The sequence below is a fragment of the Phyllobates terribilis genome, unplaced genomic scaffold (genome assembly GCF_046119375.1).
Source record: "Phyllobates terribilis strain yellow unplaced genomic scaffold, ASM4611937v1 Scaffold_2__4_contigs__length_985480577, whole genome shotgun sequence".
NCBI lineage: Eukaryota > Metazoa > Chordata > Amphibia > Anura > Dendrobatidae > Phyllobates > Phyllobates terribilis.
In genome coordinates, this window is record NW_027362762.1 from 901712615 (window position 1) to 901740184 (window position 27570).

Here is a 27570-nt window from a genome sequence, read left to right on the forward strand (position 1 = left end):
TACCCAGTATATCCATTGAGCAACTGTTTTAAGCTCTGGGGGCAGCTGGATGTCACCACACTGAATGGAGGTGTACTTCTCAGCTGTATTCAATTTGTAGCATCCACTGCTGTGCACTGCAGAACTCTTATTCTTGCACTGCATCTCCATTCAATAAGTTTATATCCACCCACCACTGGAGCTTATAACAGCTGATCGGTGGTGGTGTCTCCTGTTGGACCCCCACTGATCTGATATTGGTGACCTATCATGAGGACAGGTGATCAATATCTTGTGATGGGACAACCCTCTAAGTAGTCAACCTGAGTAGTGCTATAATTTCTGTTACATACAATTGAATTTCAGATGATCCCTTACTATATCTTCTACCTGCTTACAACCTTGGGAAGTTACTTTAGGACTCTACTTATAGGACAGGGCAATGTGCATTGAGGATATTGCTATCTCCTGTGGAAACAGCAGTCAAGGATCAAGTAAAGCTGGAAAAATAGCTCAGCTAAGTATCAAGACCTGAAATCATAAAGCTCTACGTTACAACATAGTCAAACTCCTATTACAGTACTGACGGGTCTACTTTACGACAAGGTAATACATTATATAATATATGAATGTAGTCAATGTTTAATTGCTGAAATGTACACACAGTATCATTTCAACATATAGCAAAAACCAAACCAAAATAGTAAAATAAGTGAAAAAAAATTCCACCTTACCAAATACTGTCAGTTCAGCTGGATCACTGTCTCTTTCTCCAACCATATTAGTTCCAACACAAGTGTACATACCGGCATCACCCTTTCTTGTGTTAGAGATCATCAGCTTCCCACCACGAATCTTTAATATGAAAATAAATAAGATGTCAAAATCAGAATTTAGGGTCCAGTTAAATAAAGAAAAATGTTTAAAATGTCTAGAAATAACTTCCAAACAGAATTGCTTTATTTTTAGAGATTTTTAATCAAATGGTTCTGGACTTCCGATGTCTTAACTGCAAAGCTCCAACACCATCTAAAGGACCTACCCATACACTATGTAAGGGTTGTCTGGTTTAGAAATCACATATTCAAATACCCAAATAATAAAAAAAAATCTTCAGTTTAGGCCTTTCTCAGTTAGTTATAGAATAAAGTATCTACATAGAGTGTCTCCCATGATCTGGGTGACTCAGCCTTTCCATGCATTACTATGCACCACTGATTTCTATAGACTTCATGCAATTCCTAATTTGAACTGTGGTGGTGCTCCAGAAAAATCAAATACTTGCTGCCAGATTATAGGTGATCGATAGCAGAACATCATATTATCAGCTTATTCTTAAGGTATCTTTCTAGTAAAAGGAGATTTCTTTAAGATGACAACCTTTCGAAATTACTACATCCACATTTTAAACATGACATTAATAAAAATCATACAATTTCAAGTCAACTTACACTAATTCTCTCATCTTTGTCATCGATTCGAACTTTGTCTTTCTTCCAGTAGATAGTTGGCTCTGGATGTCCTCTGGGTGGCTGACACTCCAAAATGGCAGGTTCTCCAGCTGCCACCACCACATCTGTTGGGTTGAGCCGGAAGTCATCGCGAAGCACTGTGGAGGAAACATAAGGGATATTAAATCCATATTACATATACAAGTTTAACTTTCAATATAATTGCATTTTTAAGTGAGGTACAGATGTCACGGGCTGTTTTTTATAATAGGCACGCGGGAAACTCCTTAGTGATACTACAGACCTGGCATTCCGTAAAAATCTGTGAACACCCGCTATTCGGCTTGTTCCAATTTTCCAGGCTTATGCTAGACATGGCCAAGAATGCCAAAAGCAAGACATAAATCAGCACTTCATTTGAAAATAAATTAGGTAACATATGCTAGCATCTTATGTAAATGACTTGCTTTAAAAGAGGGATTAGCGCCCTCAAGTTGGCTGTAGCTCTCCAAGATGACATCCACTTCACTGCTACTATTCCAAATGAGTACTACGCCGCAAAGTAATTGGCCAACAACCAGGTGGCAACAAAGGGACAATGATTATGAAAAATAAGGCAAGTTCTAAATTATTTTAAATAACTGAAGCTTTTAGACACAATTTAAGAAAAATGCACCAAAATCTGAAATTCTTTTAAGTAAAAAACAATTTCCAGCGGGCAGTAAGACTATGTAAAAAGTAGCTAAGTTTTGGTAGTAGAGTTTTGTAAAGTCTTTTTATGAAGTAATTGACTGACTACCATCATTTCCAAAACCAAAAAATCAAACCATAGCCGTCTGTGGAGCTTTCATATTCATTTAGGCCTTTTCCACTCAAACAAATTTGTGGAAGAAAAATCCCCGAGATGTCAAAAGTCCTCTATGCCAGTACCCTCCATGAGCCCAAGTCATAACCTCCCTCATACATCTGGTCTCTTGTGTGATGCCAAGATCGCAGCTGAAGCTGGTCACCTTTTGTCTAAGGACAACACAATTTCCCTCTTTAGCAGTTGGATTTTTATGTAAAGTCTGATGCTGTTACATTATATGAGACATTCATCGAGTTGAATAATTATTCAACAGGTAAAAAACATCAGAAAGCGAAGATAGGACGACAAATGTTGGAACATCAAGTCTTCGACCATGAGGTCATAAAAAGTCATCTAAGGTGGATAAGAAAAATTATTGTAAAATTGTAGAATAGTCTTTGAGTTGGTTGAATAGCAGCACATTTCATGTTTGTCAGAAGCAAGAATTGTTTAAATAAATGGTCCCGAGCACCTGTCACCGAAAACGAATCATTGCTTCCAGCAAGGCAACTGTTTACTAACACCTGCCAAACTAGGCCGGAGTCCAGGTCTTGGCCACGCCATATCATTTAGCAGGAGATCTGACACAGCAAATTAATGCAATGATTTTTTTCTTTTTTCCCCACGTCATCCTAAATGGTTTTAAGTAAGTTTAGATTATCAAACAATATTTTTGGATAACAATTGGAAATCAAACAATTAAATTTATTCTCTCCAACGGCAAACACTATCACAAAAATATATCTCTATAGGATTTACATTTACATGATGATTACAAATAACCATCTGTCTGTTTCTAGTTTTTCAATCTGGTCCATGTCCCATGAGCCTCTCGTTTATGGTCAAAACAGCAAAGCTGGAAGGAAGAAAAAAACGTTGGCCTGTCAAGAGGAGAAGAATAATTGCCTACGCATCCCAAAAGAACCTGGCTTTTTTTTTTGTTCCCTAAACACAAAGAATTACTTGGATTTGTAAAACCTGGAATATTTTTAGATGTTGGAAGGTAAACAAAGCTGTGACTGTCTAACTGAGACAGAGGGAGTGTTACAAGTTTTCCAGATGGTTTAAAAAAAGGCATTGATGTTCATCTGTCGCAATTTCACATTGAGGAAGCCAATGTCGAAAACTAAAAAAAGGCATTGATGTTCACCTGTCGCAATTTCACATTGAGGAAGCCAATGTCGAAAACTAAATAAAGGCATTGATGTTCACCTGTCGCAATTTCACATTGAGGAAGCCAATGTCGAAAACTAAAAAAAGGCATTGACGTTCACCTGTCACAATTTTACATTGAGGAAGCCAATGTCGAAAACTAAAAAAAGGCATTGATGTTCACCTGTCGCAATTTCACATTGAGGAAGCCAATGTCGAAAACTAAAAAAAGGCATTGACGTTCACCTGTCGCAATTTCACATTGAGGAAGCCAATGTCGAAAACTAAAAAAAGGCATTGATGTTCACCTGTCGCAATTTCACATTGAGGAAGCCAATGTCGAAAACTAAAAAAAGGCATTGACGTTCACCTGTCGCAATTTCACATTGAGGAAGCCAATGTCGAAAACTAAAAAAAGGCATTGATGTTCACCTGTCGCAATTTCACATTGAGGAAGCCAATGTCGAAAACTAAAAAAAGGCATTGATGTTCACCTGTCGCAATTTCACATTGAGGAAGCCAATGTCGAAAACTAAAAAAAGGCATTGATGTTCACCTGTCGCAATTTCACATTGAGGAAGCCAATGTCGAAAACTAAAAAAAGGCATTGACGTTCACCTGTCACAATTTCACATTGAGGAAGCCAATGTCGAAAACTAAAAAAAGGCATTGATGTTCACCTGTCGCAATTTCACATTGAGGAAGCCAATGTCGAAAACTAAAAAAAGGCATTGACGTTCACCTGTCGCAATTTCACATTGAGGAAGCCAATGTCGAAAACTTTTCCATTTCCATTTCAGCAGAATCACGTATCTTCTAATGAGATGACCCATGACCACACTGTTAGCGCTAGGTCACTTAAAGGGAATCAATCATTTGAAAGGAAACCCATTTGATTTATGTTCTTGTACACTGCCCTACCACGCCCGATGAAATGCTCGTAATGTGACCACTAGGTAACCCATCAAAGTACCAGTCAAGTTAACCTAGGATTCCCTTTGTAAAGCACTCCTCCAGTGGGTTTCTTTTTATTGCAGTGCTGCAGTGGTGCCATAATCTAAGGTCTCTGCACTTAGTCTCATAGTTACCATCCGCTGTCTCCTTCTGTTATCAGTGCCGCTCCGGTCAGTAACCAGGAGTTTGTGACCTGCTGGATCGCTCCAGTGTTTGCTGGGGATCCGGAAGTCACAACTCAATGTAAGACTATGAGTGCCAGAACAAAATCAGAACGAGTCCCTCAAAGACTTACACTGAGAGCTTGTGATCGTTGCCTCTGAACTATAGTCAGTAAGAAGTTGTGGTCACAAGATGGAGCCACGGGACCGGAGCGGCGCTGGGAAGAGCTGAAGACGGCAGGTAATAAGTATAATACTAGGGGCAGGGAACTTACATTAGGAAATAGAAGAGGAAAATTTCGGCACATTCAACATCGGATGGATGTGCCGAAATTTTTACTCTTTTATTTTCTAATTTGCTGTGCTACACCAGCAGGATCCTGGACCCACCAGCTTGATAATCTCAGTTGTGTATCCAACAAGCAAGCGAGGTCAGCTCTTTTCTACTTATTTTTGTAACTTACATTACTGGTACCATTCCAGCCGTGAAATTAAAAAAAATGCTGTAAACCAGTGCTTTAAAGACATTCGTTTTTGCATTCTATATAATGATTGTCATATGATCTCTGCAAGTAGTACTGAATGGTTATTGGCCTCTCTCTCTCCTCCCCGCACTCCCGAACTGTAAAACGGACTTCCAAGAGAAGTCTGTTTGGAGTTTAACACCAGTTCGGCTTCGCTCATTTCTAGTGTCCACTTTTACCAAACTTAGTTAAAAACTTCTAGTTCTCACAAGCTTAAATTTAGTACATTACTGCAACATGCTAGCAAAACCATCAACTGGCTGCAATTCACATAATAACTGCAGCATGACTATATAAAAACACATATAGCATAAACAACTCCTGACAGAGTATCCCAATATAATTTTTTTTTTGTGATCTTATACTACTCAATTTGGGATATGCCGAACCTTGAGGAAAGGGTACTGTCATGGGTGTATCAAGTGTGACAGACAGTCGCTCTGGATCTGGCTGTAGAAGGTCACTGCGCTTGGCATTGCAGACGCCTTCTTGATCCTCTCATCTCTGTAGTGTAGTGATATCCTTCTTCCTTTAAGACCCAACAGAGACCTCCCGCTTCTGCTTCTAATTAACACACCCTTGCTTGGTAGTTAAAACCTCTCAGTGTCTCCTGAATGTCGCTGGTGATAGTTCTATGTTCCTCTGTCCATGCCTGGAGTACTAATAGTTGGCTAGTTTATTCTTGGACTACCCTTGGAGGACAGTTGGCGTTATCTCTCTGGTGTCTTCTAAAGCTAAGTGTATCCCCTTTGTTTGTTTTACTTGTTGTCTTTAGTTTGTAGTGGGGCTTGACTAGTGCTCACCCTGTCCCATCCCTAACTAGGGCCTAGCTTTAGGGACATTCAGGAAACAGGCTTCCTGCTCAGCGATAGGTGCGGAAACTATATAGGGATGATAGGGTAGGCAGGGTGATATTATATCTGCCTAGGGGTCTCCACTCCCCCTTTCTCTAGTTGTTGGGCTCCCTTCTCCCTCTTCCCATCATTGTACACTTGTTCCTTCCCTCACCTTGCGTGACAGGTACATGGTAATGTATGTAAAGTATGTGACAAGAAATTATAAAACTCATAGGTTTCACACCAGGGCATTGGTGAATGGGTAGAGCAGAGCTAAACAACTGCTGCCACTTGGATATTGACCCTGTGTTAGGGTTGGAAAAGTGGCATGATGCCTATGGGTATCATTTATATGTAGCCATAGAAGTATAAGCTCAAAGAACCTTATGCTCTCCGCTTACCAAGTGCCAATTGTAAGATAGGGCGTTTAGGGACTCTCGGGCGAAAGTGCCTAGATGCACCTGCTACTGTACTTCTGCAACCTCATAGCTAAACTCCCTGAAGAAGCACTTTATGCAAAATCGTTTTCTTCTGAACGTAATCAGATATAATTATACATATTCCTTTTACTACATGTAGATATAAAGAAAAAATAAAATCTGGAAATCTATTTTTTGCCTCCTTTTATAGTCACAAATGTTGCTTACTTCTCGCTGTTGGAACGTGGTTAATTTATTCCAGCTAATATTTTAGTAAGATACTATTTCAAGACCTTGTCAAAACAGCACCATGGAATAATTATGCCATGGAAGTCATTAGTGAAGGCATTGGTAATCATAACATCAGTTTAAAATTGCTCATTTTCATTTCATTCCTATTGTACAAAATGGTATAGGAAAAAAAGAAAAAAGAAAAAAAACGGAGGGCTAATTATATAAGGATTGCATGCAATGCATGCCGAGAATGTAAATACTTGTGTTGAAAACAGCAAAAAATGATAAGTTTGTCATGATTCATATTCATACGCAGAACAATGGGGTTTACACAAAGGGTCATTTGCACAATGTAAATTATGCATACATATAACTGTAGGAGGAATGAATATGGGATATACAAGACTATTACATTACGGGTCAATTAAGTTCATAAAGAAGCCATTGTTATCTAGCATAACAACCCTGGTGGACATGTCCTCCAACTGTACTGTGCACGACTCAAGTATGGGCAATTATCTGCCCTAATAGTATATATAAACTCATTTCCATAGCATAATAAAAAAACATAGAAAACGTAAAAAATGCAAAAAAAAAAAAATCATGTCTCGTTCTAAGATATAAATAGAAATTTAAGCCTGGTGATTTCTGCCCGCGTGATCGGAAAACGCTTGCATTGCAAATTTGGTCTCATTATATGCTGTGAAATTTATCATTATTATAGAGGGAGAAGTAGAAACCTTATGCAGGGGCTTTTTTTGACAGATTTAGGACACGTAACATTTTTCACACAAAGGGCATTTATTAATTTTAAAGCAGCAGCAGCCGCAGCTTGTGTTCTGGGAAATGAAGCATTTCTGTGTATATTTCGAGCTCGTAGAGTTCTCCTTTCTTGTTTTAATCATTGTATCACGCCTGGAATTGTTGCACACGGGGGATCGTTCACGCTGCACCACGGGCTCTACTTTTTATGAACAATAAAGCCAGGAAGCACCTTTGATATAGTGTTTGCCGAGTCACGAAACGCAGCTCGTCTCAATGTTTTACTGGAAAATACATTAAACATGAACTGATATCAGTGAATTAGGAGAGGAAATATAAGTCTTAGATTCTGTTTTAAGTTTGTTTCAGGGCAAATCTGGATAAGCAAAACCTAGAATTAAAGCCCAATCTTTACACAAGTTGTCCGCCACAGATATCTTCTTATCGGACGTCGTCTTCCAGTAGCGGCAGCTGCGCTGTTTATTCTCACATTGTTTATTTGGATGGGTCTGACACCCGGGGGACTATGACACAGGGGTAAAGAGGAAGAGGAACGTGTCTTCATATGCCTTAACCATTGACGGGATACACTGTACACACTATAATCCTTATGTATGTATCATTGCCCATGGAAAGGACAGAAGTAATCCAAACAATCCAAACAGATGTGGTCTCTGAGATCCCACACAGTTTTTGACAATTGCTATGAAGCTAATTAAGCTATTAGAATGTTGTTGGAATGTTCAAAAAATGGAAAACAAATAAGACAAAACAAAAATAGACAAACTCCAAGAAAATGTTATACATTGTTGGTTTGGAAACCAGGACCTGCTGTAAATTAGGAATTAAAGGGAATCTGTCAGCAGGTTTTTGCTATGTAATCTGAGAATGAAGTAGGGGATGAGACACTGATTTCAGGGATGTGTCACTAATAGGGATGAGCTGACCCATGGAAGTTCGGGTTCTGGAACCCAAACCAAACTTTAGTCCAAAGTTCGGTTTGAGTACCAGAACAGTACCCAAACTTGAACCAGAACCCGAACCCCATTGAAAACATTGGAGACCCAAACTTTGGATCAGGAAAATCTCTCTCTCTCTCTCGGACTTCCCCCCGGTGCTCCGAACATTAAAACAGACTTCCGGGAGAAGTCTGTGTTCAGAGTTTTGCACTTTTGAACTTTTAAGTTTGGGTTCGCTCATGTCTAGTCACTAATTAGGTTGTGTGTTGTTGCTTTCATACAATGAAGGTTTTTATACCAGGAGATTATCACTGCACACACTAACTCCCTAGTAGAAGATTCTCAGACCATGCCCCCTCCTCTGATAAGCAGTTCACAGTCATTAGACAATGTACATACAGAGCCTTGTGTGGGGTTAGCTTTCTAAGCTCTGCTACAGGCTACTTCTAAAAACTCAGATTGTGTCACAACTGCTGCACCAAGTAAACTAAGTGATACATCGCAGAAATCAGAATATCTTTTCCTACATTATGCTGTTCTCAGATGATGTAGCAAAAACGTGGTGACAGATTCCCTTTAAAGCATGGCTCGTGAATACTGAGTTGTAGTATGATGTCACACGCACGGCGCTAGGTTCGGTTAGGGCGAGACGAGTTTCATGAATTCTTTGGAATCCTGTGGGAACCGTTACTCAGGGCTACCATAGGCTGCAGATTCTCTCAGGCACACAATAGATTGCTGACCAGACACATCTGACAAGAGTCTTTTTCAACAGTTTAACAGTGGAATTTAATCTGAAGCACGGCCAGTGCAATTCAGGGATATTACAGCTACAATCTTCATTACAGTACAGTCTAAGTTTCTTGAGCAACCGGCTTCAGTAACAATACAATAGTTTCTTCATCTTCACAAGGCACAGTATTACAGTCTCTTCAGTAGCATAATTCAGCATAGATTAGATCTCTTAGCAGCACACTTCTATGCATACACAACCACAGGCTTTTCCTTCACAAGGACACAATAGTACACAGCATTCTTTATCCTGCATGGAGATGGAGGGGGGGAGGGTTTGATGAGGGAGATGATCCCTGTGATACAATTCTTTCCAGTCCTTATCTTTCTGCCTGATAATACTCTGCACTGTTAGTTCAGGGAGTTTATCTGACCTGTGTTTAGTTACTCTCCTGATCAGAATCCTGTTCAGTTGCCTTCTGTCAGCTCCAGATAACACACCACCTTTCTCTTCGGCTTCAGGCAGACTACAATAACAAGTTCCCCACAATCCCCCTGGGGCTCTGCTAAAACACTCCCTGTCTCCTGTGACTGTGTTAATCCCTCTAGTTGCTGGATGCTTCTGAAGCACAACACTTCCTGTCTCGCGTTCTTCTGTTATTTGTAACAGTTGCTGGATGCTTTGGAAGCAACAGCACTACTTTTGCATGTCACAATGACTCTCTTGAAGATTGCCTAGCTGACCTTCTTATGGATACTTAATGTGAAGGTTGCATTTTTTTTTTTTCAACAAGCTACTAAATTTTGTCATATACATCCATTTTTCCTTAGATGGGTACTCCCATTTCATCAAATCAAAGAATATCATTAGGAAATGCCATCACTGCAATGACAGTGAGAAACTAACCTCTAGGACCCTCCCTGATCCTTGGACTGAACAGTCCACAGCGCTAATTAATCATTGTGGGCACCTTACTGGTGTTCACGGTACACTGACACACACAACCAAGCTTTCAGTCTTACTCACTTTTATGAAACATTACTAATAGTTCCCTACATAGTAAATGGCTGGGGCATATGGAAATACTCATTTAAAACTGACATTGATTCACAGCGAAAAGCCCACTAGTGTGACATGCTTTCCAACTCACCTGGTTCCAATGAGAATGTCCAGAATTTGGGAGACTGCTCCAGGTGGTTGACAGCAAGTCACAATTTCAACTGCATCTGAACGGAGATACATTTGAAAATAATAGTGGAGCAGGGAGCTGTCAGCTCTCCACTCCACTATTCATCTCAGCTTACCACAGGTTGGATAATGTCACTATATCGCGCTCAGTCACACACCACAGAGCAAAGTAGAGATCTACTCTGTTTATCATAGGAAAGGGGCTATATCTGTATTTTTTCCTTATTAATTATCAATAAAATGGAGTGGAGATGCAGCATACTGAAGGAAAGGGTAAGGGGGATGTGGGGAATCATAGTGTGTGAGGTATTGGGGGAATTGTAATCATAGGCGGATTATAATGAGGGCAATCAGGGCGACCGCCCGGGGACCCGAACCGGCAGGGGACCCGCGGCTCCAGGCGGGGTGTCTAATGCCGGATTGCCCTCATTATATGTGCGGGCCACCGCGGCACATAGCGGTAGCAGTGGCGGAAGGGGGGGGGCCCGGACCGCTCCCCCAGCAGCGGCCGCCGCTACTTCTTCATCGGCCGGGCCAGCACTGCAGCAGTTAACTTCCCTGTGCTGGCCCGGCCGCGTCACTGCTAGGAGACATGGCCCTGTGCACGGCTGTGTCTCCTAGCTGTGACGTCACGCAGTGCGCCCCGGCCTGCAGTGCTGCACCGGAAAAGAGACAGAGCAGGCAGGAGGAATGGAGCCGGGGGATGGTGAGTGTGTGTGTATGTATGTGTGTGTGTGTGTGTGTGTTTGTGGGCAGGTGTCTGTGTGGGCAGGTGTGTGTGTGTTTGTGGGCAGGTGTCTGTGTGGGCAGGTGTGTGTGTGTGTATATGTGTGTGTGTGTGTATATGTGTGTGTGGGCAGGTGTGTGTGTGTGTGGGCAGGTGTGTTTGTGGGCAGGTGTGTGTGCGGGCAGGTGTGTGTGTGGGCATATGTGTGTGTGTGTGGGCAGGTGTGTGTGTGTGTATATGTGTGTGTGTGTTTGTGGGCAGGTGTGTGTGTGTGGGCAGGTGTGTGTGTGTGGGCAGGTTTGTGTGGGGGCAGGTGTGTGTGTGTGTTTGTGGGCAGGTGTCTGTGTGGGCAGGTGTGTGTGTGTGGGCAGGTGTGTGTGTGTATATGTGTGTGTGTATATGTGTGTGTGTATATGTGTGTGTGGGGGGGCAGGTGTGTGTGTTTGTGGGCAGGTGTCTGTGTGGGCAGGTGTGTGTGTGTGTTTGTGGGCAGGTTTGTGTGTGGGCAGGTGTGTGTGTTTGTGTGTATATGTGTGTGTGTGTCTGTGTGTGTCTGTGTGGGCAGATGTGTGTGTGTGTATATGTGTGTGTGTGTGTGTTTGTGGGCAGGTGTGTGTGTGTGTGGGCAGGTGTTTTTGTGTGTGTGTCTGTGTGGGCAGGTGTGTGTATATGTGTGTGTGTGGGCAGGTTAGAAAGTCTTGCCCTGTTGAACACTACACCTGACTTGAGGCCACCACCTCTTGGTTGTCCAATGTTCTTGCTTCTCTATGGCTCTTCTCAGATATTCATTATACCAGCTCCCCAGAATACCAAAGCTAGGGTGGGTGACCGCGAGCCCTGGTGGTGGTCATAACTGCGGCCACCCAGGGGCAATACTCCATAACAAAAATCCCCTGAGGTGGTGTAGGATGTAAGGACCTATTCACACTACATTCAGCGCTGCATTCAGGTCTTTACACAAGGCTTACAACTGAATCCCTGAAATTCATGATTGTGCTGTCTGAAATGAGACATCTGAAAGCAGAGCAAATGGAGCCTAAAGATTCAGACTTTAGCCTCGGTTTGCCTTTGTTCAAATCAATGGCTATGTCAAGGCCCATCTGAATGCCATTTTTCAGGGATTTAGATAGAAGCCTGGAAAGAGGAGGTGAATGCATTGCAAAATTCAGTGTGAATAGGCCCTTATATCTGGAGTCTTGATATTGATGCCACATGCATTTTACTTGTTTTTAACTTAAAAAAAAAATACACACACACAAATTATACACACACACACTATACATACACACACATTATACACACTATACATACACACACTATACATACACACACATTATACACACACACACACTATACATACACACACACTATACATACACACACATTATATACACACACACACACACTATACATACACACACACACACAAATGTGTGTGGGCAGGTGTGTGTGTGTGTGGGCAGGTGTGTGTGTGTGTGGGCAGGTGTGTGTGTGTGATGTCTGTCTGTTTGTGTGTGTGTGTGGGCAGATGTCATTGTGTGATGCCTGTTTGTATGTATTTTTGTGTTTCAAATGTGTTTATGCGTGTCTGTATATGTTTGTGTGTGTGTATGACTGCATGCGGCCTCCTGCTGAGTATAGTTGGCGCCGTGCGGCCTCCTGATGTCTCTAGGGGGGGCGCCGTGCGGCCTCCTGCTGTGTATAGATGGCTACGTGCGGCCCCCCGCTGTGTATAGATGGCTACGTGCGCCCCCCGCTGTATATAGATGGCTACGTGCGGCCTCCCGCTGAGTATAGATGTCGCCGTGTGGCCTCCTGCTGTGTATAGATGACTACATGCGGTCTCCCGCTGAGTATAGATGGCGCTGTGCGGCCTCCTGCTGTCTCTGGGGGGAGCGCCGTGCTGGCATCTATACTCAGCAGGAGGCCGCACGAAGCCATCTATACACGTATACTCAGCAGGAGGCCGCACATAGCCATCTATACGGTGCCATCTATACACAGCGGGAGGCCGCAAGGCGCCATCTATACACAGCGGGAGGCCGCACGGCGCCATCTATACACAGCGGGAGGCCGCACGGCGCCATCTATACACAGCGGGAGTCTCAGTGCTTTGCAACAGCAGTCAATAAATTCTGCTTGACTAATCCTGAGCACCATAAAGTCTGGTTCGCTTCTAACCTGCTGTCTTCATTTTCAGCTTGCTGAATTGTAACTCATTTACTGTCATTCGAGACGAAGCCTTTGCTGGTCTCTTTCACCTTGAATACCTGTAAGTGCTCCACTTAATGTCATATTTTTGATTCTGTTCTTCTCCATCTTTTGGCATGTGCAATTGTATGAGCAAGTATTCATATGAATTTCTGACCTACTTAAACCTTGGAGGACCTTAAATTTTATTCAATCAAATTTTTTTCCAGTTTAAAACTATGGGACATATATGAGCCTTGGTCCTCAAAGGGTTTTTAAAGGGGCTGCAAACATAAATACAAAAAAAATAATTCAATTAGTGCTTTTTGTGTTCATTTAATTTTTAGTGGTGTGGGTGTGGGTGCGGCTATACAGAGCGCAGCATTCATAGAGCTGCTAGATCTGCAGCAGATAAAACGGTGATTTTCTCAAAATGACAACAAGCAGCTGAAAAAGTGACACATCGCTGGAATCAGGGTATCTGCCCCTATATTGTGCTGCTCTCAGATGGGGCAGCACAATTAATATTGTGCCAAATTAATTTCCCGTGAACTATCACATGATCTATCACAGGGGATCATGTGACATGTCACGTGATAAATCAGGTGTGGGGGGGGGGCCCGCGCCTTCTAAACTGCCCGGGGCCCTTGCTACTCTTAATCCACCCCTGATTGTAATTTATTGAGAGGCACTGTAGGGCACTTATACTGTAAGAGTGGAATATTGTATGAAGACATTATTGTGGGAGCATTGGGTGGAAAAGGCGCAGCGTGCATGATGTGTGTCCGGGGCACTTTGGGGGTATAGTTTTCTGATTGGGGCAACTTTTGGGTATTTTACTGTGTGAGGTTATCATACTGTGTGTGTAATATAAATGGGATATAACACTATGGGATTTCACAATGAGCACTACTTCTGTGTGGGCGCACAAAAAGGACTAGGTAGCGTTAGCTGTATGTGCCACAATACATGTGTTCCTCTTTCAAATCTTTCAAAGTTGTGTAGCGGTCTAGTGGTCTCCAATTTGTAGCTTTCAAGCTGTGGCAAAAAAATACTGTTTAGAAAGTTTGACTTGAAACCATTCCATAGGAAATATGCAGTTTATAGAAAATATCAGGCTCCGCCATGTCAGCCGAAGCTCGCTCTTTCATTGGCAGCAAATCCTGGATGGATAAATTAGGTGTGGACACTACAGTACCTACAGAAATACTACCTGGAAAATAGAATAGTAGAAATACTACTAATGCTACCTGGAAATATCAATAAATGTTCCTGCACACGGTAAATATAAAAAAAAATATATAAAGTCAGAATATAAAAGATTTAATAACTTTTAGTTCAATTTTCCAAAAGTTTGTCTGCATTATTATAATGGGTTTTGTCAATGAGAGCGCACTGCGTGTAAAGAAAAGCTTGATATTTTAAGCCCAATTCTACCCAGTGCAGGTCCGCACATTTATTGCTTTTATTGGATAATGATTGGATCTTCCTTTACCAACAATATTACTAAAGGCCTACAGTTGGAATAACGTCAGCTGACACCGCGGGCTTGCCCAACAGCCTAATGTTGTTCAGGGGCCTCAAGACTATAGGCCAACAGATGACATCAGGGGAGATAAGGATCCAGCATGTTTAACTTTGTACTGCCAATCATTTTGTTCTTGGTGAGATAAGCAGCCACCAGACCATGGCTCTCACATAGAGAACACAGGAGTGTATGGCAGAAGAGTATGGAGGAGTTGGGAGAGAGAGCTGCTGGTTGAACCATCAAACGAACTAACGTTTGGTTGATACCTATCAAATTAGTATGGGGCCCATAAATGAGGGTTTCAGGTTTAGTAGGAGAGGGTTTGCCAAGTGACATCATTAGCTATGATAACCATTAATCCACTTTAAAATATCATATTGGGGAATACTGAATAAATAGATAAGAAGAATAACTCATTCAAGATTCCACTGGAGGACCCAACTTGTCCATTCATTACAGAGGCATCCTATTCATTTAAAGAGGTTGTCCACTACTTTTATATTGATGACCTCGCCTTAGGATAAGTCATAAGTGTCTGATTGGTCGGGGTCCGAAACCCGGTACGCTTGCCGATCAGCTGCTATCCGTCGCGGAGTCAGCGGCCGCCAGACGGAAGAACTCACTTGTGGAGCTGGCTGACTTCTGATAGTTGCCGCATCAATGTACTGCACATCCGCCGCAGAGTACAGCACATCCACCTCCTGTTGATTTGAATAGGAGGCGAATGTGAAGTACCAAGCCTCGGTCACTACCAGAAGACGCAGCAGCTCAACAATTGAGTACTTCCTGCTGGTAGCCGCCGCCACGGCCAACGATACCAGCTGATCGGCGGGGGTGCTGGGTGTCGGACCCGTCCGATCAGACATTGATGACCTATCCTAAGGATAGGTCATCAGTGTAAAAGTAGTGGACAACTTCTTTAATGGAAAGGATGTAATGCTCTATTTGTCCTGTGGAGGCAATGCAGAAAAACTGAAAACTTGTTAAGTGGTGGCTTCATAGATCACAGTTGATCAATGAAGGTCCCAGATCACACTTCTAACAAAAATGAGTTGTCCAAAACAGGCAATTGTTATGAAAATCCTTTTGTATTAGAGCTATAAAACCAAGACACAAGGCAAGCTTCCTATTCTATTTTATTATAAATTGGATCAGGGTGCTGCAATATTATGCACAACGTCCGTCGCTGCTTCCAGTAATATAGACCGTACGTTGTCCTATCTAAATGATTTCTTTTTAACATCTCAATTGAATCCAAACTTCTATCTCGCTGATCAAGTCTGTACGTTAGTGAAGTCTCTTCTCCTCCATCCCCCATTCAGTAATGAAATCTGAAAGCTGCAGTTAACATTCAGCAATCTCATTACCCATTTACTATAAATCTTCCAAAGCATCACTGTGTTTTGACAGCTAACCACAAGAAGAGGAAGCAATAAGCATATCCAAGCAGATTTTATGAATGCAAATTTCCTAAGGACGAAATGTAAATGATTCTGAAACCCTTAAATACATCCTGTATCACAGCAGCTGGAAAGTGATATGTTCGAAATCCGGTCAGGTGCTGAAGGCGACCCGCTCAATTTCCAATCACAATTACTGTGTGTGCGTTCAATATGGCAGTGTTTGTGTACGCCATTGACATGAAAGCTTTATTTAACATCAGCCATTCCCAGGCCTGTCGGATTAGTGGAAATAACCCTTTACTGGTGACTTCTGTGGGGAATATTTTACTCCCCAGATAGTTACAGGTACAATTATCTGCGTATGGCAACCTCGGGGGAAATCAAAACCAGCACCAAATCATACAGGTCCCATTAGTAAATAAGAATAAGAGATGTAATTAGTTGGTTCTTCCTATTGGACATTCATAGATGGATCCCAGTGGGATACTAATAGGTACACTGATGTTTAAACCAAGTTTTTAGGATTCAAGAAATCTTTAAAGAACATAAAATAATCCATACAAGCATATCAATGTAATACAGAACATAGCTAACAACATTATTACCAGTGACAGACTCGTCATGTTCTCAGCTACTGCAGAGCCTCTTTTTTAAGAGAAAAAGAGGACTTTTTGTCCGCCATTGATTGATATGACACACTATACATTATATATATGTATAAATAAAATGTATCTATATCAGGCTGGACAACTGAGCACAATTTGATTATTGAAGGCTTCATACATTTTATATTCCTTCCCATGCTTGTCACAAGTTCGAAAAAAAAACTGATAATCTTGCACTTATAACATCTCATTAATGCCAGAATAGAAGAATGGTACTATATAGGTGACTAGATATACACTATGTGTATTTATATATATTTATAAATTGTAGCAAAGTCAGATAGTCTAGGGTTAAATCCTAGCTCAGCAGGTTCTGGTTAGGTGCACCTGGCTAGCTCTACATGTAACCAGGTTAGGTGTTCATTTCAGTCAGTCTGCTGGGGGAAGCTGAGCAGAGTGGATTGTATTGCAGCTAGAGATAAAGAGACAAGCCAGAATCTCTTTCTGAGAAGTGTCTATACAGGCACCAAACTGCAAGTATCAGTGGCTGCTATGGACAATAGCCATTTTGTTTGAACGAACTGAGACTCACTCAGTCACGTATGAGTAGCCAGTGTCTGTGTTGTTTAGTTAACGCCTGAACAAGGCTAGTGATTTAGGTGTATTGCTTTATTTTTCAGTGCTGTGCAACATGTGGAAATAAACATCACATTGTTTTGATAGAAGAATCCAGTGCCTGTGTGAACGCTGCCTATTGCTGAGCGTGAATCTCTACAATATATATCCACCCTTACTCTTTGTTGAATTTGGTTAACTACTCCAATTACTCACTATATTTATTATTTACTATGCTTTGCTTATATAGAGCTATAACATTCTGCAGCGCATTTAGATTTTATCATTTCTGTCCCCATAGGGGCTCACAATCTAGATTCCCTATCGGTATGTCTTTAGAGTGTTGGAGGAAACTGGAGAACCTGGAGGAAAACCACACAAACACGGGGAGAACATACAAACTCCTTGCAGATTTTCTCCATGGTGGGACTTGAACCTAGGACCCCAAGGCTGCAGTAATAAAGACTGAGCCACCATGCTGACCTAAAGAAACCAACTCGATACAAAATCACAACATATTAACAATGCCCTTGACAATTCACATCACAACCATTGGGTGACCACATATATACATATACATGTACTGTATAAACAACTACAGGCATAATATTGCAAAATTATGTTTTTAACTTTAAAGCAAATCATCTTACATCCAACTCTTCTACTGTTCGGTGCAAAGCACCAATGGTCATCTCTGGACTATAATCAATAGATGCTCTCTGTCTGCAATCACAGCCCCTCAGATTGGGTTTTACAAAGCAGAGCACAGCAAAGGCAGAGGGCATGTGCAAGATTTAGCTAGCTGTGTGAATGATGTCAGAGATGTCATCTAAGCCAAAGATAGACTGGCGGTGAATGCAGACAGAGAAGATTTGGACACTCATTGGACTACTCAGCGCTGATTTGCATACAATCTGAGACAAGTTTAAATGGAATCTGTGGCAATATTTCATCCCCAAACAATTTATATGTCAATGTAGCTCCTTCAAAGACAAGTCCAGTAATACTTTCACATGGCCAGTCCATTCCTCCATTACTGTGAAAACTGTTTAAATTGATATGCAAATGAGGATGAAGAGCTCTATGTAGGTCTGAAGCCTCTGTCACTCCAGCTCTATTCTCTGCCCAGTACCATTCCTCTGGCTTGTCTAACAATCACTTTATTGTTCGGCTTCAGTCAAAGGAGCTGTCAGTCAAGCAGGAGGGGGTGGCCCTCCTCTGGCAAACACAACTCTGTCCTATTAGACAAGTTTTCCTCTAGTGCATCTGACAAACACAGCTCTACACAATTAGACAAGACATCCTCTATTGCCTTTGACAAACCCAGCTCTTCTCCATCGGACAAAACTTCCTGTACTGCCTCGAACAAATACAGCTTTGCCCCATCAGATGAAACTTCCTCTATTGCCTCTGACAAACACAGCTCTGCCCCATCAAACAAAACTTCCTCTATTGCCTCTGACAAACACAGCTCTGCCCCATCAAACGAAACTTCCTCTATTGCCTCTGACAAACACAGCTCTGCCCCATCAAACAAAACTTCCTCTATTGCCTCTGACAAACACAGCTCTGCCCCATCAAACAAAACTTCCTCTATTGCCTCTGACAAACACAGCTCTGCCCCATCAAACAAAACTTCCTCTATTGCCTCTGACAAACACAGCTCTGCCCCATCAAACAAAACTTCCTCTATTGCCTCTGACAAACACAGCTCTGCCCCATCAAACAAAACTTCCTCTATTGCCTCTGACAAACACAGCTCTGCCCCATCAAACAAAACTTCCTCTATTGCCTCTGACAAACACAGCTCTGGCCCATCGAACGAAACTTCCTCTATTGCCTCTGACAAACACAGCTCTGCCCCATCAAACAAAACTTCCTCTATTGCCTCTGACAAACACAGCTCTGGCCCATCAAACAAAACTTCCTCTATTGCCTCTGACAAACACAGCTCTGGCCCATAAAACAAAACTTCCTCTATTGCATTTGATAAACACAGCTCTGCCCCATCAAACAAAACTTCCTCTATTGCCTCTGACAAACACAGCTCTGGCCCATCAAACAAAACTTCCTCTATTGCCTCTGACAAACACAGCTCTGGCCCATCGAACGAAACTTCCTCTATTGCCTCTGACAAACACAGCTCTGCCCCATCAAACAAAACTTCCTCTATTGCCTCTGACAAACACAGCTCTGGCCCATCGAACGAAACTTCCTCTATTGCCTCTGACAAACACAGCTCTGCCCCATCAAACAAAACTTCCTCTATTGCCTCTGACAAACACAGCTCTGGCCCATCAAACAAAACTTCCTCTATTGCCTCTGACAAACACAGCTCTGGCCCATCGAACGAAACTTCCTCTATTGCCTCTGACAACCACAGCTCTGCCCCATCGGACAAAACTTCCTCTATTGCCTATTGCCTCTGACAAACACAGCCCTGCTCCATCGGACAAAACTTTCTCTATTGCCTCTGATAAACACAGCTCTTCCCCATTGGACAACACTTCCTGTATTACCTCTGACAAATACAGCTCTGCCCCATCAAACAAAACTTCCTCTATTGCCTCTGACAAACACAGCTCTGCAGCATTAGACAAGAATTTCTCTACTGCCTCTGCAAAACAAAGCTAAATGTAGAGAGACCTTTTTCTATATATGACATCTATAGTACAGCTCATTCAAGCATGGTTCCCATTCATACTCTGAAGCCATTACCTCCAGTATACGGGGTAACTAACACCCCCAATCTAATCAATGAAGAATAGGTTAGGTCGAAAGTGTCTACACACAAGCAGGACATGCGGAATATTTCCAACTATATTTCATGTGCCATTTATATAGACATTATTAACCACCAGAGATTGGGCCAATTCCTGGTCACGTTATATGAGTACTGATCGTTTTCATTTTGGCAGCGTTCCCACATTACAGGCAGATTGCTTTCTTTTACTGCAGCATTTGTTTTTTGCTTTTTTAAAAAGCAACATTTCAGAAAATTGAAGCAAAAAATGTAACTCAATGGCAACGTGTGAAAGCAGCATTAAGCGTTTTATTATTATATATATTATTCAAAGTGGTGGAGCGCAGTGCAATTTGACTAATCTTCATAGGGCAACAAGATACATTGGCCATTTTTTATCCGCCAAGGATATGCCTGTGTCCACCGGAGAAGGGACACACAACAATCTTGTTAGCTGCACAGCTGATTTATTGTATTCTATTTAGCCAGAACACCATGGCTGGAAATGTGAAGTATCACTCGGTGAGTTTGGAAAATAGCCACTTATATGCAATTCAGCACTTGAAACAACACAATTTACAGGCGGCTCTGTTGAATTTACTTATAAATAACCTTCCCCGGGAGGTAGACCTCAGTGCTCACATACGCGGCTGCAAGGCTTCAGTAAGGAAATAAGAAACTGGCTTTTATCCTAATAGCTTCTGGCCAAGTGCTTTGTGTTCTTTTATGTATTTTTTGAAATACAATATAATAGGAGATTAGAACAAATAATTATGTACAACCAAACTGTTCAGTATAAGAAATGTCACTATAAAGGAAACCCATTCTAAACTGAATGACCCTTCACAATTATTGGATTTGACACTGATTTTAGCACAAATTCCAAGCCACGATTTGCATCGAATCCCCCAACATTCCAATATCCCATTCATCACAATAGCGTTCAATGCTGGGGAAAATCAGTATTTGTAAGTCAATTGTCTCTTCAGAGAACTAGAACTCTAGTGCCACCTATAGGAAGTAGCAATCCTAAAAGTCAATATCGACTCTCTAACAAGCCTTGTCACATGACTTAGGATAATAGCCAAAACCAAAATCTGTAAGCCAAAACCAGGAGTGGAACAATCAGAGGAAAAGTATAATAGAAACACGTCCCCACTTCTGTATTTATCACCCACTCCTGGTTTTGGCTTACAAATACTGATGTGAAATACTGACCAAATACTGAACATGTGAATGTAGCCTAAGACCTCATTCACACATCAGTATTTTTGTATCAGTGTTTGTAATGCCAAAGCCAGGAGTGGAAATTACAGAGAAAAATCATAATTGAAAGATTGACATCTGTTATGTCTTGGAGACACTTCTGTTTTTGGCATATAAATACTGACTAAATACTGATGCAAAAAAAGTAAGGTGCAAATGAGGCCTAAGCGGTAACGATTCTGGCATGCCAATGTGAGGAGGCTTATAAATCGCAATGCTTCTCTGAGATTACATGTGCAAATTGCCTCTTCAGAGAGGAAGCGGACTAGAACTCTACTGTCACCTATTGGAAGTAGCAATCCTAAAAGTGAATATCAACCTTTTATCGAGCCTTGTATGTACATAGGATAAATGCCAAACTTTTGGAACTAGCATCCTAGTCCTCTTGCTCTCGGAAGAGATAATTTGTATACTGCACTTAAAGAGAACCTGTCATCAGGATTATACATATTAAACTAATGACATTGCTATAATGGCGCTGGTATACTGATTTAATACATACTTTCAGTGAAGAAATTTGTAGCCTGATTTTTATAAAGTCATCGTTAGAAATTTTGGTCTCCGTGGATCAGGTCGGGCCTGTGGGGCAGAACTGTGGGTAGGGCACCCACTATTGCCCCTGCTGTCTATCTTCTCTTTAAGGACTTTTTATGCTTTCTAAAATAAAAGAAAGGTAAAAAAAAAGTTTTTCTTTTTTTGGGATCAGTCAGACAGTTCTATTGCGCCACATCCGAACACATTCTCATCTGCTGAAGAGAAATGGATGAGAAGCAGATGAGAATGTGTTTGGCAAATCCCATACTTATGGCCACGTGACGACTGCCTAAACTGCCTGGTGAAGCCACATCCGAACATTACACTCAAGCCGCACTGCTGACTACAAATCTGCACTGGATGGAAAACCCCTATAACTAGGAGGTAGGGTGGGCTGAGTGTATAAATTATAATTATTATAACATGCATTGACCTTAGGTGGTCCCGCAGATAGGGACATACATAGAAGTCATAGGGCCCCAAAGCTGAAATCCTATTTCTGCTTCCACCTCCTAAAACCAAAAATTCTCAGTGGGGTCACGGGGCATAGGCGCAGTCACAGAATGGGGGATCTCCCAACTTATAAAGACAGGGAGAGGGACATGTATTGTCATTTTTCACCTATTGAACTCCCTTAGCGTTCTCACCCACAAACTGGACAAAAAAGGCTGCATAGAAAAGATGCACTCCTACGTAAAAACAGCGATTTGTATGTGGGCTGCTTTGGTTTGTGTGCCAGGGCTGATGTTCAGTCCCAGTCCAGCCCTGCTTTGAGTATATTAGTATACAGCAACTCCCCCCCATTAATTACATCTGTATTATCCTCTTTTCCTCACACACTAATCTCCTTCACTTGAGATGAGCAAAAAAGATTCGGAGGACTTTGGTCCAGCGGCTGTGACAGACGACCACGACTGCCAGACCAGAGCCCTACGGAGCTGCTCCTATCTGCTGAGATCCCCAGTGCCTCCTCTGATTACTAGGCCTGGGAAAAAGTCATTGTGTCAGAGTGATGCACGCATGGCATCATGTCCAGGCTGACCAGCACAGGAGGCTCATGGAGCAATGGTCTGACGGCCATCTACTACTGATATTAACACTGAACCAGGATCCTGCTAATTGTTTTTGCTCAACTCTATTCTTCAATGCTGCGCTGTCACACAACATCTGTAAAGTTTCTTCAGTGTTTTATCACTTGCTCTCCCTGTCTCGATGGCTAGGCTGTGAGCTGAGACGTCCTCTCACTATCCAGATTCACTACAAAGTGTTCGATTATTTTCCTGTTTCTGATCTCATACAAGCCATGCTTGTTAATTGGCTGTGCTATACCATGTGATGTATCAGCTATAAGGCAATATGGCAAGCCCACCCGGCCAGAATCAAGGTCATGTGATCCTTCTCTGGCTGATAGAATCTTCTGCAGTGTGCAGCAAAGCGAATCACTTGTTTCAGCGAATTACTAAAAATGTAACACAAATTCAATTTTATCAAAACTGATTTGCTCATCTCTACTATCTATCTATATATTATCTATATCAATCTATTTATCTATCTACTATCTATCTATCCATCATCTATCTATCGTCTATCTAATATCTATATCAATCTATCTATCTATCTATCCCATTTCTATCTATCTATCTATCTCATATCTATCTATCTATCTATCCATCATCTATCTATCATCTATCTATCTATCTATCTATCTAATATCTATATCAATCTATCTATCTATCTATCCCATTTCTATCTATCTATCTCCTATCTATCTATCATCTATCTATCTATCTATCCATCTATCCCATATCTATCTATCTATTATCTATCTCATATCTATCTATCTATCTATCTCATATCTATCTATTTATCTCCTATCTATCTATATATCTATCTATCTATCTCCTATCTATCTATCTATCTCCTATCTATCTATCTATCTATCTAATATCTATCTATCTATCTAATATCTATCTATCTATCTAATATCTATCTATCTATCCATCTATCCCATATCTATCTATCTATCTATCTATCCATCTATCCGATATCTATCTATCTATCTATCTATCTATCTATCTATCTCCTATCTATCTATCTAATATCTATCTATCTATCTATCTAATATCTATCTATCTATCCATCTATCCCATATCTATCTATCTATCTATCCATCTATCCCATATCTATCTATCTATCTATCTATCTATCTCCTATCTATCTATCTATCTAATATCTATCTATCTATCTAATATCTATCTATCTATCCATCTATCCCATATCTATCTATCTATCCATCTATCCCATATCTATCTATCTATCTATCTATCTCATATCTATCTATTTATCTCCTATCTATCTATATATCTATCTATTTATCTCCTATCTATCTATATATCTATCTATCTATCTCCTATCTATCTATCTATCTCCTATCTATCTATCTATCTATCTAATATCTATCTATCTATCTAATATCTATCTATCTATCTATCTATCTATCTCCTATCTATCTATCTATCTATCTATCTATCTCCTATCTATCTATCTATCTAATATCTATCTATCTATCTAATATCTATCTATCTATCCATCTATCCCATATCTATCTATCTATCTATCTATCTATCTATCTATCTCCTATCTATCTATCTATCTATCTATCTATCTATCTATCTCAGGGTTTTTAGTTGTCCATGTATTTCAGCCATACCATGCAGCAGTAAGACCAAATCATGTTTCATACATGATGATCTTCAGCCATGCTCCTCTGTGGTGATGTCTGGGAGCTATCTATCATGGTTATACTGCTGGTCTTATTAATAACAGCTCTGTGCACAGGTTCCGCAAACAACATTGTATAATTTATTACTACGGCGTGTAATTAATCTTATTTCAGATGAAATCTGGGACTACTCTACATGAATGATGCAACAACAGCTCAAGATGAAAACGTAGGAAAATAAAACCATGTACTGCATATAAGAGTTGTAAAAGAAGAAGACTTATGATGACATGTAAAACAATAATGCAGTGTCTTCGTGACTTCACAAATATTCCAAGACACTGTTTTATTTTTTTTTGTTCTCAGATGAAACATCAGCAGCCAGAGATGTGCTGTGAGCCCTTCAGGAAGCTCTTGATACTGGATCTCTTTATGGCTCCACCATCTCTGATACCGTGGATTCTTCAATAAGGCGCTGATCACACTATGACTCCCCGCGCTCTTTGGTTTGGGGGATGCTGATAGTATTCCTGGCAGTGTGAAGTGCTGTTAATTAATGCATTATACTTCTAGGTTACAAAAGGAGTTCATATTGATATCTATTATCCATGGTCACGTTTCCCTATACGCAATCATCCAGGCAAAGAAAACACATCATCAAAAAATGACCTACTGTTTAAATCAGAATTAGTGTAAATGTATTTTTTAAACATTTTTGGTAGTGGTCCTTTTTCATTTATCATAAAAAAAATGGCATGGAATTTTACTTGGGGCTATTCCAGATTCATACATCCTGTTCTTTCAGGAAATGTACATGTACATTAGCAGCAATAGACTAACTCACACCCTAACCTTGTACTGAAGCTTCTAATGAGCGTGTGCAAAAATCATTGTGAAAGGAGGAGGAGCAGAGTCAGCTGTGACATCAACCATTGTGATTGATGGATCCTGACTTATCAGCGGTGTATAGAGGTGTTACTTGTGATTTTAATCCTGTCTGTAATAATAATGAGACTGCTGAAAAGTCATCAGGACAGATCAGAATGTTTGAGAATAAAACAGCCAGAGGGGTCAGTGTGAAAACTGCAAGATTTAAATTTTTGTTAAATATAGATTGCAATATGAATTTTTTTTTTTTATAATACATTTAACACAAAACCTCATTTTATTAATAGGTAATTTTTGGATTATTTATTCTCTTACAGGCTAGGGGCTATATGGCAAGTTATATCTCATACAAGTCGCATGACCAAAAATGTGGGCAATATGTTTGTGACTTGTCACACAACCGCTTTAAACGTTTGATTTTGCTGTAAAAAATAAAATAAAATTGCAGACATGATGAAGGCCATGACATTGAGGACTATGATGATCAATGCAACAAAAATACAGAAAAGACTGTTTTGTAACAGTTGTGGAGCGTGTTTTTTTATAATTGTCTGTTGTGCTGTTCCTCTGTTATCCCGCCTGAATATTTATTAATTGGGCTTTACCATTCCTTTTTACGGGTTTTATTTTATTTACAACATTCTGCTAAAATAGTTATGTAAGGAGAGCTGACGTGTCCTCTTTATGAAACGCTAAGTGGCACACAGAGGGGTATAGCAACTCTTATCTTTTAAAAATGGGACTGAAACAGAGTCTTAAAATAAATCTGTTACCCGATTTCACAATACAAGCTCCATGTTCTATTAACTAGATCTCTTAGACCTGATGGAACTGAGGTATTTTCATTGAAAATCCATATCAGAAAAGGTGTATAATCCTGATATTAATTTGAGTATTTTATTAGTTCAACTATAAAATAAAACAGCTCATGAGTCCAATTGTAATGAGTCTCCGCTCACTAAGCCTGAATTACGGCTGCACTTTGCACTGAGCAGCGTGAGATCTCAGCAAGGAGGAGGGCCACTGAGGAGCTGTCATTCAGTTTGGGTGGGTAGAGATTGAGTTAAACTTTAAAAAGAGTTATACAGCCATTCTGACATGTATAGTGAAAGCAAGCACAGCATCTTTATCAGGTATAAGGGATCTATTTAGTAATGAATACAGTTTGTACTGTGTTATCTGATGACAAATCTGCTTTAGTAATGTAATCTTTCTAAAGTTATATTTTATTATGAAAACAATGATAATATAACTACATTATAGAATGATAAAAAATTGTAAAAGCAAACATATTGCTCCCTGGCAAATCTGCTCTCTTAGTCCTAAGCCATCACCATACTTTACACTCTTATAGTTTCACAACTGAACCATTTACTTGATCACCCAGAGCCTCCGCGCGATCCTACTAGCACAATTCTGCCATGACATTAACAAAACACATTTAATGCTTCCAACCCTAAGGGTTTAATTTACTAAAAGACTAATTGTGGTGATTTATAAACTGTGAGTTTCACCTTTTACAAATCTACACAATTCCTTTTGTGTACAGAAGTAAGTAGCAAATTACTCCTAAATAAACCCATCATGTTATTAACTCCATAGATAAAGATTAAAGTGAATGTGTCATCAGAAAATGACCTACTAGTTCATTTTTAAGGTAACATGTATGTTTTAAAAATATTTGTGTTGAAAGAATACAAATTTTGCAATGTTCCTATTGGCCAGAGGGGCTATTCTAGACCCCTATTTCCTAGTTTTGAACAAATCATCAATAGACTTACTCAGCACTTATCTTTTATATTGAAGCATCTAATGTTTGTGTGCAAAGTTCATTATGAAGGGAGGGGGAGATGTGACATTGCCTATTGTGATTGGTGGATCCAGGGGTGGGCATACCATTGGTACAACTTGTGCAGCCACACTGAGGCCCAAGAGGTAAGGAGACCCATTTATAACTCCAAAGCAACAAGCAACTTCCATCAAAAACTAGTATATTACGATGAACTACTGGAATGCAAAGGGCCCATATACTGAACGTTTCCTGCAAAGGAACCCTCTTTCTGTGTTCACCCCTGGGTGGATCCTGTGTTATCAGCTTTAAGGCAGCAGGTAGCTTAGTGGTTAGCACTAAGGTCCTGGGTTCAAATCCC

The 27570-nt window shown here is 40.7% G+C and overlaps 1 protein-coding gene across 16 annotated transcripts in view; it reads right to left on the minus strand.

Moving 5' to 3' along the window:
• Positions 1-27570, minus strand: part of ROBO2 (roundabout guidance receptor 2) — a 1535448-nt gene that overhangs the window by 180560 nt on the left and 1327318 nt on the right. For all 16 annotated transcript variants that reach the window (XM_073668228.1, XM_073668234.1, XM_073668219.1 and 13 more), the window contains exons 3-4: positions 1431-1588; positions 714-834 (exon numbers count right to left, since the gene is read on the minus strand). In XM_073668228.1, coding sequence (XP_073524329.1) covers positions 714-834; positions 1431-1588 — 279 coding nt within the window. The remainder of the gene's footprint in view (positions 1-713; positions 835-1430; positions 1589-27570) is intronic.